The 17,997-nt window shown below is 36.7% G+C and overlaps 1 protein-coding gene across 1 annotated transcript in view; it reads right to left on the bottom strand.

Annotated features, from left to right (window-relative positions):
* SLC2A13 (solute carrier family 2 member 13) overlaps positions 1-17,997 on the bottom strand; it is a 430,471-nt gene that overhangs the window by 87,412 nt on the left and 325,062 nt on the right. Inside the window, exon 7 of the mRNA XM_030835390.2 lies at positions 1,855-1,980. Within this exon, the coding sequence (XP_030691250.1) occupies positions 1,855-1,980 (126 nt within the window). The remainder of the gene's footprint in view (positions 1-1,854; positions 1,981-17,997) is intronic.

Genomic DNA, 17,997 nt, shown 5'->3' with positions numbered 1-17,997 from the left:
ATACTTGACTCTAGAACATCTAGAAATAGTATATATCAAATATGAATCCAAGGTAATGGTAGATTTTACCCTGAAAATTCCATCCTAGGTAACTGCATAAAATCTGTCAACCAACTAATAAACAAAAATATAGTGAATGCTATTTTACCTACAAATGGAAAATCTGTTGTAGGAATTTTTCATGGTTAACATATCCTGCATTTTTTGCTTTCTTTCTAGAACAGATTGAGGCAAGCCACCACAGTGGGCAAGCTAGGAGGAGGGTTGTTGCTCAGCACAGAGAAGAGTGAGAAAACCAGTTTTTTTTTTTCGGGGGGGACGGGCAGTAAAGAATTTGAGGTTATTCTAAGAACAGTCCACAAACATGAAAGTTCTTTGTATATTTTGTTTAGTTCTTTGTATTTTTCCTACTTGGGTATTATCTGTTTTCACCTTTCTCTAGTAGTGTGTGTAACCAAGGAATAATGGTACAAAAATATAAATAAAATCTAAGAATAAGTTGAAATAAAAGAAGTAATACACATTTCTATTAAAAAGTTGTACAATTTGTTATTTGCAAAAAGAACAAGACTCTTATTTTGAGACCTCTGACCTCTAGACCTTCTACTGAGGAAGAGAGAAACATCTAATTTTAGCGTCCCCTTACCATCAGTAGACATTTCTCTTAAGTTTGTAAATTAATTCCATGAAATACAGGAAACTACATACACAGATTTCATAATGTTCATAATTCTTGACTGGTAACTTTCAGGTTTTTTCTATTGAAAAAAATCATAAGGATTAAAGCTGTAAACTATTACCTCTAAAAATATTTAATCAATTAACTTCCTAATAAAGCTTGACTGATGAAAAGTATGTGCTGGGTGTTTTAAAAGAAGCTCTTTCATGTTTTCATTTTAAGTAATAATTGCATTTCTTTTACATATTTCTTTTTAATCAGTGTATTTAAAATGTGGTCTGGATTTTCACTCAACTACCATATAATTTATTTCTACTTCTTTGGAGTAATTCCCTAATAAAATGATTAATGACAACAGCATAATGATTAATAATGATATATTATACTTCGTGGCTCCTAGGAGATACAAGCACTTTATTACAGATTTCATTGCCTTCATCAGTATTAGGAGACAGAATGAGAGGATACTATTCTTTTTATGAGAATTTAAAACATAAAAGAGGTTAAAGCCATGTCAAATAATACTTACATGTTTTTGTGTCCATGAATATGAATATTAGTTCATATTTGTTCTATACTAATATTTCTTTTATGTGCCTACTATAAACCAATGTGATTTGTCAAAAAGAGAAAGGTTTATACTTTCTCATACTTGCCTATAATTACCAACTTTATCCTTATTTTGTTTAATTTCTCTGACTTCCAGGAAAGTACTAAAAGAATAAAAGAATTTAAAGTGATAATAATTCATTTTGACTTGACAATTTTCTGTCTTTCACTTAAGTTTGGGAGTTTGGAAATTATTAGTATAATTTAAAAATACCCAGCAGGAGAAACTGCCTTGGCAATATTTAGAAATACCTGCCTCAAGATCCAAAGTCATGTAGCTTATTAGGACAACGCTGGGTCTGAAATTTGGATTTCCTGAAGTCTAGGCTAGAGTTTATATTCTAAGTTTGTGAAGCATACAGTTGCAATGTTGTCTACCCACACTCATCAGAATATGCTGCAAAGTAATGTAGTTATAAAGACCAGTTTCAAAGATTCTTTAAAAGAAGACCAATTTAAAAGAAGTAGAGTCATTGACTGTAACTGCAGTCATTCTGTAAGTTTAAAAATAAGACTCATTCTGAAATTTTATTGTATATTCTTATGGTATATACTGAGCTACATACCTGCCCCAGGCTGCCTCGTTTGTAGATGCTTTATTAACTGGAACACAGGAGGAGTCACTGACGGCTGATTTATTCATCTTATAGCAGAAACCGCAGTCTGGATCCAACATACATTCATTACAGTAACTGTAAAATGAAACGAGTTGTAGTCATGTTCAGAGACAACTGCTGCTCAGTCAGTACACAATATGTGCTCCCCTGCATTTTCCACTTTACTTTGTAGTAAGCTTGGGGCCATGGCACTTGTTTTGGTCATGGCAAATGACATGTGCTGAGGCAGGTGAGAGCTGGCTGGTCTCTTCCATCTCTCCCTCCTCTGGTTGCAGCAACTTTGGAAACTACTTTGAGATGGAGGATTGGATGTGCAATATTGGATGTAGAAGAACCCCTGTCTATCTACAGCAAATATACTTTTGTTTTCCTAAGCCACTGAGATTTGTTACTGGAGCATGGACTGGTCCATTTTGAACCAGCTGCCTGGTTCCAAACTGTACCAAAGCATTTATTTCTCTTAAATGTCTCCATCATGTACCATATCTTCTAAAAAATGGAATTTTCCCCTAATATATATCATGAAATAGAAAATTCAAAGAATGAAAAAAATTATATCTAGAGAAAAAAGTTAAAAAATAAAAATGCCACCACCCAAATAATGGTCACTGTTAACATCTTGGTGGACATCTGTATTTTTAATAAATATATATTGAAAATCAACTATGTTGTATGCTTAATTAAAAGAAGCTGTAACCTTTCAAAATTGTATAATTTTTTTTTATTTTTTAGGCTGCACCATGTGGCATGTGGGATCTCAGTTCCCCGACCAGGGATCAAACCCAGGACCCTGCACTGGGAGCACAGAGTCTTAACCACTGGACCACCAGGGAAGTCCCTAAAATTTTTTTTTAAAGAGAAAAGAAAAAAAAAGTTGGTGTAGGGAAAAAGGCTAACATTTCTCTAAGTTAATTACATCCACTGATTGGATTACAGAGCCATAATCAATTAATCATTGCTCACCTAACAGCAGTATCCTAAATGCAGGAAAATTTTAAAGAGGCAAAATCCTTTAGAGGGCAGGGTTTTCCAACATAAGCCTACAGCGTTCTTGTAGAATGAGTTTTCTCACTGTCATACTATTTGCCAGACAAACCTGGAGCACTTTATACATAGCAGGCACACACAGGTATGGAGATCCTAAGATGAATAAGCTAAATTCCCTGCTCCTTGATAGATAAAAGGCAACGATGAGAAATAGCTACACCAGTAAATAATGGTAATATGATAGAAAACAGTAAAGAACTACTCTAAGGACAGAGGCCTGATTATTCGCCTGTAAGAGTGGGGGATAATTTCAGAGACGATATTTGAACTGGATCATAAGAGAAATTTACCCAGCAAAGAGGTACAGAGAAGGGCATTTCAGAGAACTGCTTGTTCTTGGGCTGGCCAAAAAGTTCATTCGGGTTTTCCCATAACATCTCACAGAAAAAACCTGAACGAACTCCATACATAATTAAAGAACAGTCAATACAGACTTATTAATATCTACTGTGTACAAGTAATTACACAGTGGGGTGTGGGAGAGAAGCAGGGTAAGAATTACCACAAGTTAGCCAAAGAAGACGTGAATCCTCAAAACCAAAGTACTTCTTTGATACATTTAGCTAAATGGAAAAAAACTGGCGTTGTTTAAACATTAGATTATTGCCATTTCAGTCTCTGTCTGTAAACCTTTCCTTTGCAAATAGTCTATTTTTAATGAGACTTCAACCTTATTCTAAAAGCAAAAAAAGAGGTCTTTCAAAGACTACCGAAAGATCAATACACTTTAGAAAGGTGATACAGTATTGTGAATCTAAAATTTCCCACACTTGTGATAAGCAAAATAAAACAATAGAAAGCATAAGAAGTACTCCGAGCTTCTGGCTTTGAGAACTAGACTAGGCTAATTTGGAAAGGAAGATCATTCCTACTAGTATTTTGTTTGTTTATTTATTTGTTTTTTTTTTATTCTGCCCATATGAGGTAGAATTAACAACTTTGATTGTTTCAATGGCTTTAAATGATACTTATTTGGGAAATGTCAATTCATCCATTTGTAGAGAAATTACTTTCTACTTAATTTCTCAAAAAATACTTATTTCCTATAAAAGGCCAAAAAACTTAATGATTAAGGCTAATAGTTACCAAGAACCTACTGTATGTGCATGTCAGACATACAAGGTGTTACCCATAATGCTCCGCCTCTCTATCACCATTCAAGCATCCAACTCTGACCACAACCTTCCATTCTTCCAGCTTTCTTCCTAAATGATCCCTGCTCTGTCATGATCATTCATTCAACAAATACAAATATTTTACACTTACTCTGTGCCAGGCACTATTCCAGGGGCTGGGACTCATTAGCAAACAAAACAGTTTCTCTGCCCTCATGAAGCCGATTTGTATATTAGACCTCCTGGTGACCTCCAGTTAAGTGATCTATTTGCTCCCTATTCCTTAGCTTTTTCCTTTCTTTAGTTCTGTCCTTAACTAGCTTATTGACCATGACCCATCATTTCAACATCTTAAATTTCCCTGCCTATTTATCTTCTCATTTCACCCATCTAGCTATATATGAACACAAACATTTGCCTTTTCTGTGCCTTCACCCACCTAACCAAATGCAGCTGAAGGAATTACACAACACGGCAGATCAGTAGTTCCTCTGTAACACACTACTACCAGCCTCAAAAAGATCCTCAACAGCCTGAAAGTCTCAATAGTTTTCCCTAGTCAACTCTATAGGAGGACTATTTTAACCATTCTACACAAAAACTATTGCTCAAATCTCCAATGCTCCATTTCCCTTTACTCTCTGCAAATGACCTCAACTTCAGCTTTACAGAGAAAACAGATGAAAGCAGTAAAGATGGGAAATTTATAATCTTATAGCAAACATATAAACCATTCTACTTTTCTATGCTCCAGTTACGAAGAGAAGCCATTCTTCTCAGCTAAGGTCAACTTCTCCATCTGGGCTTTCATCCCATTCCATCTCCTCAGGCCATCTCAGACCTGATTATTGCTCCTTCTTTCTCTTAAGATAAAAGATTAGATTTTTGATTGTGATATTTTTCTCCTTTTAATGTAGGCATTTATAGCTATAAATTTCCCCCTAAGCACTGCTTTAATTGCATCCATATTTGGTGTGTTATGTCTTCATTTTCATTCATCTCAAAGTATTTTGTCATTTCCCTTGTGATTTCTTCTTTGATCCATTAGCAATTGAGGAGTGCATTATTTAATTTTCATATACTTGTGAATTTCCCAGATTTCTTTGTTAGTGATTTGTGATTTCTAATTTCACTCCACTGTGATCAGAGAACATATACTGTATTATTCCAATCCTTTTAAAATTTACCAAGGCTCATTTTGTGGCCGAGCATATGATCTGTCCTGGAGAATGTTCCTTGTACATTTATGAAGAATGTGTTATTCTGTTGTTGTTGGGTGAAGTGTTCTCTAGATGTCTGTTAGATCTAGATGGTTTATATTCAATGTACTAATCTTAAAGCATCTTGGCCCCTTGGTTTCTAACAGCCTTCACCTCCACTTAACTTCCTCCACATCCTGGTAATTGTCATTATCTTGAAGAGGGGTCAACAAACTATAGCCCTTGAGACAAATACAGACCACACCCCGTTTTTGTAAATAAAGTTTTACTGAAACATAGCCATGCCCATTTGTTTACTTATCTATGAATACCTTCAACTTCAAGGGCAGAGTTGAGAAGTCTAACAGAATCCATATGGCCTGCAAAGCCACAGACATTTACTATCTTACCCTTTACAGGAAGTCAGCTGATCCCTGATCTTAATCACATACACAGATTTCTTATTCCTTTCCTTCAAGATCTCTTACTTCCTTACTCCTAGGATAACTGTTCTGTCTTAGAAATCTTCCACACTCCTTTTTTCCTGATGCTTCACTAACTGCATGGCTTTGCATCCTTCTCTGTCAGACTTTAATTGTAAACGACTTTAACCACTTTCACCAGACGCTCAGTGTTTTTGTATTTAGGTTCTCCTATAAAGTCAACCTATAAACTTTTATGTTTGTTTCTTTCTATGGTTTTACTTTCTACATCTAAGTTGCTCTTTACTGGTGGAGAATTAACATAACCAGGCATATTGGTGAAACGCCACAATCACAGTATTCAACTGCAGCTGGATCCTCACTGCTGGGAGGAAACTTTTACCTGTCCCTAATCAGTGATTTTCCCCATTCCCACAACTGATATCCCAAATGCCCACAACTCTCCTACAATCCCAATCCTTATTCCCTCCTACAAATCTTTTTGAAAATGGCCTTGCCTTGCTTCCCAGTGAAAACTGAAGAGATTAGGAATGAGCTTTTTCAACTTTAAACTCAGACATGAACAAAGATATCTATAGCCACATCTATCCTCGCCTGTTTTCCTCCAGGATCTGAAAAAGAATTGTTCAAAGGTCATCCTTCTATCAGAGCTTTCAATTTTATTCCGCTTGGTCTTCACTAGGACCAACACTTTGTCCCATTGGTTATTTTCTTCTCTTTATACTTTCAGACCTCTCCTAGAACATACCCCATAGTTTATGTGTAGGCTCTGGCCTTCCTCATATTAAAAAAGCATGAAAAACTGTCTTTTGTACTACTTCACACCAGTTCATAGGGGTCGGTCAGTGAAAAGAGGCCAAATATTAAAAAGAGTTCAATTCCCTTGCAATCTCAGGGAGTGGGCCACTGTTGGGAACTGATTGGCCAACTGATCTGGCCTTGGAGCCTCTCAGGCTTCTGGAGGCAAAGTATGATTCCTTACCACTCCCTTATCCTTGACCTGGAATATTTGCTTTTCATCATTTGGACTATTTTATGGCAAAATTCTCCCAAATGTAACATTTCTAACTTCAACTTGACATTTAGAAGATAACACAAAACTTTAAATATCCTGGGGAATCTGCTAATTGACCTTTTAGAGAGCATATATCATAACTGTGGCTTTAACAAACAGTGTTGAAAAAAGGAACAACTTCTAGAAGTGGCTATTTTTTATTCATGATTTGTTCTTTAAGGCTTTCTTGAACATGACCTAATAAATTTACATGAGATTTTCTAAATATAAAATTTGAGAATTTAAATATATTTTTGCCAAATCAATGCTCATAAGAACATTCTAAGCATAGGTTAAAATATTTTTTTGTGAAAAGCAGACTGGTATATTAGGCCCTATTTGTCCCCTCTCACAGTATGACCTGGTGAGTTCTAAATTTTGGACTTCAAGTTTTCCATCCCAGGAGCACATGATCTCTAAGAACCCACCCAGTTGCAAGATTCTACATGAAAGAAAAAGAAATACATATACTCTCACTCTAAATTCACACAAACTTTAATAGTGTAAAACATATTAGGATGCTGTAACATCTCACAAATATTTACTCTTACATACTTATTTCAAGGGCAGAAATTATAAGTGTGACTTAATTTAAGAAATTCTAAAGTTAGAAAGAAACTAATTAAGAAAGCATTTACAAAAGGGCTATGTTTTATCAAAGGAATTGCTGAATTAATTACATAAAATGGGGATCCCTCTCTTCTGATACAAAATATTTTAAACTTCAGACAAATCAGTATATAGTACAGTTGATGGTGATGGCCCTCCTCTCTGTGCACACCTCTACTGTAGAACTTACAATGTTCTTTACTGACTGGTTTGCAAGGACCTGAGGGAAAAGGCCATGCTTACGAACTCTGCAAATGCAGCACCCCACTGTAGGCTAGATACCCAATGCATGTTTATTGAATGAATCAAAGCATGGTGGCTCTATAAATCAAGGCACACTGTAGGTTCTTTAATCTGTTTCTGCCCATTCATAGAAAATAATTTTAAGGGGTGGGTAGCTTGGAGTGAATATCTGAGTCATTTTTTGGAATGAAATTAAAAGAAGGTAAAACCTAGTGTCAGATGGTACTTTAAGCTAAGCCCAGTTTTTAAATTGCCAGAGGCTAAAGCTGCCATTTGCAAACATTTAATCCACAACCTAAATGGAAATGGTTAGTAATTTTGATAACTCACTTTCAGAAACACCAGCTGCAAGGGGCCAATTTCCTTGAAGCCCCAAGAAAAGAGCCACACAGAGAGAGGGCTCTCTTTTACATCATAGCCTGCAAAATTTCATAGTAAAAGGACATTATGATATTTAGAGAGAAATTGTGGTAAATAAGTATGCCCAGAATGCATGCTGTTGTTCTTGACTGTGGATACTTTCAATTGGGGAGATTATACAATAGCCAGTGTTCTACTAGGGGCTGAAACTGCTGGGGAAACTAGCAGAGCATACTAGAAACTCTACTAGGAAACTGGAAAATATATAATCCAGACAATACCTACAATTAGAACCAAACAGTTCTTTTCTTGCTAGTTTCAAGGAAGGAAGATTTAACTTTTTAATCTCTGACATTTCTTTTTAGAAAGGGAGAAAAATAAGTATTCAGATATTTAGAAAAAAACTGGTTCTAAAATTTTAAAATATTTCCAATTAAAGTAAAAAAGAGTAGAATAAAAGGTGGCTTAGTGTCTAAGGGAGACAAAGGATGGCCTATTTTCATTCAGTCAATCTTTTACATGTTTCACATGGCACTCAGGGTCTTAACCAAATGTGTCCTCTTCTCTCTGCTGAGAAAATCTTTTAAAAATTGATTTGGGTTAATTTCAAACATTTTAAGTTTCTACTCTGTGAAGTTGAGGGTGAATCTGGCCCTATAGAAAACAGTCCATTTGTTTTTAAGTATGACTCATTAAATCCAATGAGATAGAACATTAAGAACAGTGGTCTTAAAATGCCTGTCTTGGCATGGCCTAAATTAAAAAAAAAATCAGTTGTGGTAAATGCAGGTGTTAGGACAATCCATTGCCACAGGTCCACTTTCATTCTCTGTGGGTAACTGTTCATTCACTCATTTCTTATGCATGAATTTAACATCCTACTTTGTGTAATTATGTCACTGTTTCCCAGACAGCTATTCTAAATTTTCTCTACTCTTTACTATGCCCTCCTTACTCCTAACTGTCCCCACTGCCTTCAAGCAGGCAACCTGGAATCCAGTTTACTCTTACTGGGGGGACAGCTTGCCTTGCTTGTAGCTCTCCGCAGGGCCAGATTTCTACACGAGTTCTGCAAAGAGAACTCCAGGACACCTGCCTTCTTTCTCAGCCAGACTGTACATGTCAGGGGACTCCCTCTCCCCGTTTGGACTGTGAAAGTAGGGAACTTGTGAGAATTTTTTAAAAAATAAGAAATTCTGGGGGACTTAAGGAAATTGTTGGAAATTAATTTAAAAAGCTAGGGACTACTGGTGCTGATTTTACGAAGTAAGTCATGCCTCACCACTTCATGAAAACTGCCCGAACAGAGATTGCTGGTGATCTTCTCATTGTTAACCCTGGGTGCTTTTCTTTACTAAACTTATCATTCTATGATCAAATTTCCTAAACATTTTCCCTCTTTCCTAAAATTTTCTCATTCTTTGACACCATGCCCTTTATGTTTCTTCCACCTCTCAGACTGATGCATCTTTTCTTTCTCCTTGGTTCTGTTCTTGGCAATCTTCTTTCATTACTCTGTATAACTTTTGCTGGGAAACATCAGCCATATACAACCATTATTATTAGTGATACACAGAGACTCCATGACCTGTTTCTCTAGTTTGGTTCTCCTCCCTAAGTGCCAGACCCATATTTCCACCGCTCAATTTTCTGAATGTTCACAAGTACCTTAAAGCTCCATCTTTGACTTTCCCCTCAAAGCTTTCCTACTGCTCTTCTGTGTCTCACAATTTAATAACCTGAGCATGATCTGAGACCACTCACATTTACATAGTTACAACTCCATCAGGTCTATCTCCAAAGCATGTGTAGTTTCTCTACTCTCCATTCTTACCACTTCTCACCTGGACTTTGACTTGAACTTGCCACCTCTCACCTGAACTCTTCCAATAGTCTACTGAGTATTCCTGCTTCTAGACTCCTTCCACTTCATCTTCTACACTGTCCTAAATCTAACCTGATCCAAACTCTCTCTTGTTTAAATCCTGCAATAGCTTTCCATTGCCTATAGGATGAAGACCAATCTTATTACGGCATGATCTAGTCCCTCCTTGTCAATCTTTTGTGTTATTTCTTCACAGATGTCACAGGTTGTAGTCATTCCATATAAACTGCAGGATTCAGAATATGACATGTTCTTATGTTTTTCCTCATAATGTTTTCTCTGTCTGGACTATTATTTTCCACCTTTGTTTTCCTACACATTTGCCTCGAGACTCATATTTGGCATCACCTCCTCCGTGAAGCTCAGACCCCAGCAGAATTAGATGTATCACTATGTTATCAGAGGAGCACAAAAGTCTATTATTATTACTGTCCATCCCACCATTTCTCTAAGGGTTTGTGATATGTTTGCCTTTCCTTAATGCACTGGGACATTTTCAAGGTAGAGATTTTTGTCTTGTACATCTTTTATTCCTAGTGATTTCCATGTTGCCTGATAGATAAGTGTTCAATAAATACCTGTTTGTATAAATAAAGGGATGAATGAATGTCACTTATATTGACAACAGATTTGGTAGTTCTCCCTGCAGTTCCATTAGAGAAGTTACATATCATTCACCATATCTTGGTCCATGAGATCATAGGATTGAAGCTTAAAATCAAGCTGTGAATTGTTCCTTACAATTCATGGCTCTCAGATCAAATCCATATATAATTTGCTGCAACCTTTTGGAACACAGTCATATTTCTCATCACTTCCCCTTAGAAACTAAGTCTGAAAATGCAGTGGATTCCTGAGTTAGAGGCAGAAAGTAATTCAGAGCAGGGAGGCTTGCTGATTAAAAGCAAGCACAGGCTCTTGCTCTTTGGTGCTGTTAAATAAGGAAAGTTTAGCTGATTTGTCAGAGTGGGTTCCTTTTTTTTAAAAAAAAATTTTTACTAGTACTTTAGGCTCTAATTTCTAGTCACTGATTGTCTAACCTTCTTTTATGAATTCTTGGATTTGTTCTCCCATTTTATCTCAGAAAAGTATACCAATAAACTCTCTAAAGGGGAGGGAGGTAGAAGAAGAGAGTTCTATCTGCCAAGCCCGTCACCTTCAATAGGGCTAAGTGCTTTCCTATTATACTACATGAACCTTTGGTCAACATACTTAAAAACAAAACCCTCAATTGCAACTTTGCAAATATAAGATGACGTGTATATGCATGTGTTTATATACGTACATATGTGTATTTATGTAAGTAAATCTGCATGTGTGTGTGTGTGTGTCTTCTGTTTCTGGCTTCTTTCATTTAATATGATGTTTTCAAGGTTCATCCAAATTTTAGTACGTCATTCTTTTCTATAGCTGTGTAATATTTCATTGTGTGGATATATCATATTTTGTTTATCCATTCATCAGTTGATGGAACAATTGGGTTATTTCTACTTTTTGAATATTATGAATAATGCTGCTAGAAACATTTGTGTACAAGGTTTTATGTGAACGTTTTAAAAAATTCTTTTGAGTATATGCCTAGGAGTGGAATTGCTGGGTCCCATGGTAGGTAACTGTATGTTTAATGCTTTGAAAAACTGACAAACTGTTTCATGCATGTCAAACATGTTTCACGTTCTGATATTTAATCTTCAACCAATTGTACTGGTACAGGCATAGTCTTGAATGTCATCAATTTTTCCAGAGCAGTAGTCAACTGAAGAATTTTGTCATTTTTAATGGGTACCACCAAAAAAGAAGATGTTTTCAAGATAACAGTGCTATCAATCAGCAGAAAGAAAATTCTTTACGCCTTTCTGCAGAAAGAATGATAGGGAATCTTGGCCAATAAAAGCAGCAAATAAATTGTGGGAAGATACGAGTAATGTTCACCAATGGCTAGTTGCCTTCCATTTCAAGGTTTATGGAGGATTATAATTCCCTACCCTCTTGAAGTTAGGAGCAGCCAAGTGACTAGCTGTGGTCATATATTGTGAGTAAGTGCTAGTGGTACGTCACTATTTATCTCTGTGATGAATCCTAAAGCCTTGAGGTAAGAGGTGGCATCATAAAATGTTGGAACTTCCATTAGCCTAGGTTCCTGAGACATGAGCAGATCCTTTGTTGCTTTAAACCACTAATATTTTGGTGTTTTTCTTTTTTGTGTGTGTGTTATAAGGTAATGCCTTTCCTAGCCTGACTGCTATAACAGCTGAAATTATTTATGTATCATCCTGGTTATCAGCTACAGTAATATGATTATTGACACATGATTTTACTGAAGAGTTACAAACTGACCACTATTTTGTTGATAGATACTTTATATGTAAGTCACGTAGTTTTACCAAAATAATAATAAATAAGATAAATAAAAATAAAGTAAGAACACAGTTTTGTTTGGGGCTCATCATTACCATTTGAAGACTTTTATATAAGGCTTATTTTATGTATATGTGATTGTATTTGTATAAACACTGTCCCTAAAAAGCTGTATAACACACTCCCGCGATATGCGGTTAACTAATCTAATCACACCACCAGATATGAGTTGCTGATTTCTGCATCATGCTCCTAACACTAGCTCTTCTACTTATTGAGAACTTTCCAATATTTCAAGGTCTAGGTCTCTTGTTAACTTTTACTGTTTGGAGTATAAAAACTGAAATGTGAATATATAGTATAGTATCTGCATTCTTTGTGAATACATGGTTATGTTGACTTTCATATATTTTCTTTAGGTCAACACAAAAAAATAGGTTGTTTTAAAATGACAATACATATTTTTTATCCATCTGTGCAAACACTTCTTAAAACTGCCTCTCTTTGGGGGACCCATTTTTGTTTGTTCATTTGCTTTGATAATTCACAATTCTATTTTAAGTATTACCCAAGTACCTCCTTATGCAGCAAGAAAGAAACTTGGTGATCAAGCCTGTTTTATATTTTTCATCAAACCCTACAACACCTGGCACTACGTTTAACATACTGGCAAGTGCTTCACACAGAGAAAACAAAATCAAGAGGTAAAATACATTTTGGTTTATTTGGCTTTGCTTATCAGCTCTTCCATGGTTGCTTGGAGGACTTTTTGATTTTCACAGGAAATGATTTGTTTGAAAGTGAAGGACAAAGTGAGTTTTACTTGGAGTAAAACTCCAAGTGAGAGAAACAATCAGCCCTGAAGCCCCAGAATGATGCTTCATTTGGAAGCTGTGCTGCTTGACGGAGATGAAATGAGGTGGCCTGGACGTCATCTCTCTGGACATGATTATGTCCTTTGATGCCTGCAACTCTAGTGTGATCATGTGCTCTTTCAAACTAGAACCTGCCTCACTGACAGCATTTTACAAAATAAAAAGAATTCAAAGTGGATGAAACCAATAGGAACCAGTAAAGTGATGTCAGGGGTTGGGTCAAAATACTAATACCAGCATACAATGATTCTTCTTCTCTAAGGAAAATATTCAGATTCACACATATCATACATCTCTCCTCATAATGTTTTCTCCTTCACTAAAGAAGGAAGATAAGAAAAGAACAGCTTTCATGGTCTTTTTTTAAAATTTCTCATCTGAGTGTACAGGTACAGGCTAATTTGCCCAAAGGGTATTTCTTTGTGAGTGTATCTCATCTCTTTGCTTCTTTTCTTTTTTTTTTTTTGGTGGTATGTGGGCCTCTCACTGTTGTGGCCTCTCCCATTGCGGAGCACAGGCTCCGGACGCGCAGGCTCAGCGGCCATGGCTCACTGGCCAACCGCTCCACGGCATGTGGGATCTTCCCGGACCGGGGCACGAACCCGTGTCCCCTGCATTGGCAGGCGGACTCTCAACCACTGCACCACCAGGGAAGCCCTCTTTGCTTCTTTTCTTAAATTATTTTCTCCATATTTGTCTATCTGTGTAACAGAGGCCTAAAAAACAACACTTACCGCAAACCAACTAAACAAAATAAAAACTACAATTAAACTTGTATCAGATACTCAAATTCAAAACTATGTGGTTAAGGCCACTCTGCTCTAAGGAAACCAAAGGTAGTGAATCATTTAAAACACTTTAGAACGATTTCACTTTATGTTAAGCACTTGCTTTTTTTTTTTTTTTTTTTTTTTGCGGTAAGCGAGCCTCTCACTGTTGTGGCCTCTCCCGCCGCGGAGCACAGGCTCCGGACGCGCAGGCTCAGCGGCCATGGCTCACGGGCCCAGCCGCTCCGCTGCACGTGGGATCCTCCCGGAACGGGGCACGAACCTGCGTCCCCTGCATCGGCAGGCAGACTCCCAACCACTGCGCCACCAGGGAAGCCCTAAGCACTTGCTTTTACAGCAAAGATGTTCTATGATGATACTGCTAACAGCAGGAAAAGAATTTTCTGAGCAGAGTAAATATGTGTAAATGAAAATAAATGAACAAAACAAAAATCTTCTTTAAGTCCCAAATAGACTACCACTCACAAAAATGGTTTCTTAAGAGAAAGAATCTCAATTACACTGAGTGAGTGAAAATACACCAACATAGGTATTTTTAGACCTACTGGCTTTTGATTATCAGGAATTACTGTCCACTTCCCAAAGAGTGTGTAACACCTGTCAGTAGAAGCATCCTGCTGCTTAACTGGTAAATTTCAGAATGATGAGTGTAGTGCTAGCTGGACTCTTACTTAAAGCTAGTTTTACTGTCTGCTAAGCCATATGATCTAAACTTCTTCACTCAACTTATTTAAGCCTCAGTGTCATTGGTAACATGGGGGAAATAATACCATCTACCTCAGTTTTGCTGAAGGATAAAAGAGAGAATCCCTGTAAGCCTTAGCACAGCAGTTGGCACATTGTGACTATATAAAAAATGGTAGCTGACATGACTACTCCTTTTGAATAGATGAGCAAACTGCACAACAAAGAGCAGCTATTTCACTGGTTTACAAGGCCAAAAGAAATGCAATAAATGAAGAGACTGTAATGATTCTTTCTCCCTTGCAAAGCTGGAGGTAGATTATCTAATGTGGCCGTATTTCTTGCCACCTGCAAAGCTGACCTTAGACTTCTAGTCACTATAAAGAGAACGAAACCAAAAAAAGTAAGTAGCTAGAGCCCTATTTAATCAGTTAATTCATCCTTCCTGCTGTCAAGCAGAACCACCTATACATGTCCCATAAAGTTAACTCTAGTACTGTTGTATCAAGGATTGTTAGTGTTCTATCCCTAGATTCCTTCTTTGCTTCCTCCTTTGTAAGAGAATTCTGATTTTTAACTGGGAACACTGTGCCCCCTGCCCCTTCCTCTCCCAACCACTGAATAAAAGAATACATTTCCCAGTTTCCATTAAAACTAGATATGACCAAGGGACTAATTCTGACTTGTGAGAAGTACTGTGTGGGATTTCAGGAAGGCTTCAATTCAAAGGGAGCTGATTCAGCCAGGAAGCATTGCTCCTTCTACATTTTCTCCTTCTGGCCTGCGTCACAGACGTGACTGTGGTGCTCTTGCAGCCATCCTGGACCTTCCTCATGAACTTGTGAAAAATACTTATATGGGTACAGCAAAAAGACAGGTGCCTGGATCCCTGATGACACTAGCTATAGTATGATGATTCCAAAATCCCTGCCTTTGAATTTATCTTACATGAGCAAGAAAGAAACTCCTTTCTTGTTTAAGAGTTATTTTGGGTTCTTCTGTTATCCACAGCCATCACAATTCCTCACTGATAGAAAAATATTTATTCAAATGCTTAAAACATAGTTTTGCTAATTTCTATATATATATTCTGAAATATCAGCTTCTACCCAAGTCGCAACATCTCTGAAGATATGAGACTTGAGTATTGGTTCAAAATGTAAATAAAAGCCATTCTAAGATATTGCCAACTCCTGACAAGGGGCTATATCTCATGTTTTGTTTTCTTAACAGCTGGCACAACACTTGGTAAATGGTCAGTAATGGAGGCCAAATGAAAGAATAAAAAGTGGGAAAAAAATCCCTAATAGTGTCTCTCTGTACCTATAATTGCATATTTGTAATTCTGGATCTTCTCAGTGACGCAGTCAATGTCTAGTGGTGAATGGGGCATTTACCAAGCATGCTGGTTCCTTCAAGTTACTTGGACACCAAGAAAGGTGACCTAAAAGTCTCTAAGAGTTAATGCTTCACCCAGTTAATTGCACTCAACCCAGAATGGCTGAGCCTTCATGGCTGGCCTCTTATCTGTGAGACTCCAGCTTGGTGACGATGAGGGTAGTGAGTGCTCTAGCTTGTCACGGTTATTTTGCTTTGTGATTCTGTACTTTGAGGTGCTTATGACTGCATCTATCTTACTTCAGCACCTCTCTGAGATGGTAAATTGTTCCTTTGTGACTCTTCCTTATAGGGTAATGGAGCAATTAAGCTTCTTTTTTAGTGCTACAATTTCTGTTCTGTTGCTCCGATTTCTCTCTGACAGAATAATTACCATGTGTGTCCCTCTTGGAGTCTCAAAGATTCATTTTTATTTGAGTTTCATTTATGTGTAAATTTCTTAGCTTTTTCTACTGTATGTTCAATTTGTTGCCTTTATCTTTTAATCCTTTAATCCTCAAAGATCTTGTAGACCCTAACTTTCAGAATTATATGGCCATTCCCCTCTTTTCTTCCCTGGTTATATTTCAAAGCTCTGTTTACTTTTTTTTTTTTTTTTTAAATTCTCTCAGAGGGGTATTTTTCTTCTGTTTTGTTATTAATATATCAATATATAATTAATATAATAGTAATATATATAAATTTATTTTAGACCTGCAGTTTAAAATCTATAGATTCTTGTGTCTTTCCACATCTTCCTTGATAACTCAATTCAAGTTAAGTTTATCAGGACAAAATAGAAAGTGCTGAAAGCTCAGTGCAAGAATCCAATCAAACAGAAATGAAGCATTATCAGTGTTATCACCAGGCCTGAGGAGCGGTTTAGAGTACTGCAATGGACTCGTTTGAAAACCTTGAATTAGCTGAGGTAGGCATAAGACCGATGGAAAAATTTCTTATTGAATTTCAAATCAGTTTATGTAATTATTACAGTTACAGAGGAAAAATACATGTCAACATCATGCACACATCAGTCTCAACACTTGGCTAAATCAGTAAATAAATACATTATATAAGACATGATGTTAGCTGCTAGGTATATAAAGAAGAAAGCAGAGAGGAAAAAAAACAAGAAAAAATGAAAAAAACCCAGGAAACATAATTCCTCCTTTCAAGTTACAAATTTCCATTTGGGAAGACAAGCCACAAAAGCCGGGCAGTTAAGTAACATTAACATTAACTTGTAAATAATAAGTCATTCTAGTCACCAAGACCTGACAAGAGCCCATCCCTTCACTTCAGGTCTCAATTTAGACCCAAAGGTTTGCTCTTCTGCCATCTCCACTTTGCTGCCAGAGTGGCCTCTGTAAAACACATATCTGATAATAATATTCTTAATAGCTTCACATAATTTTTTTTAAAATGAGAGAGTCCAAAATCCTTATTACCTTTATACATGACTTTTTTCTTTTTCCACAGAAAACGTCTTAAATGAATTTTTTTTCTTTTTAAATCTTTATTGGAGTATAATTGCTTTACAATGGTATGTTAGTTTCTGCTTTATAACAAAGTGAATCAGCTATACATATACATATACATATGTTCCCATAACTCTTCCCTCTTGCATCTCCCTCCCTCCCACCCTCCCTATTCCACCCCTCTAGGTGGTCACAAAGCACCAAGCTGATCTCCCTGTGCTATGTGGCTGCTTCCCACTAGCTATTGGTTTTACATTTGGTAGTGTATATATATCCATGCCACTCTCTCACTTTCTCCCAGCTTACCCTTCCCCCTCCCTGTGTCCTCAAGTCCATTCTCTAGTAGGTCTGCTTCTTTATTCCTGTCCTACCCTTAGATTCTTCATGACCATTTTTTTTTTTTTAGATTCCATATATATGTGTTAGCATACGATATTTGTTTTTCTCTTTCTGACTTACTTCACTCTGTATGACAGACTCTAGGTCCATCCACCTCACTACAAATAACTCAATTTCGTTTCTTTTTATGGCTGAGTAATATTCCATTATATATATGTGCCACATCTTCTTTATCCAT

The sequence above is a fragment of the Globicephala melas genome, chromosome 10 (genome assembly GCF_963455315.2).
Source record: "Globicephala melas chromosome 10, mGloMel1.2, whole genome shotgun sequence".
Taxonomy (NCBI): Eukaryota; Metazoa; Chordata; class Mammalia; order Artiodactyla; family Delphinidae; genus Globicephala; species Globicephala melas.
This window is presented reverse-complemented; position numbering and strand designations above follow the sequence as displayed.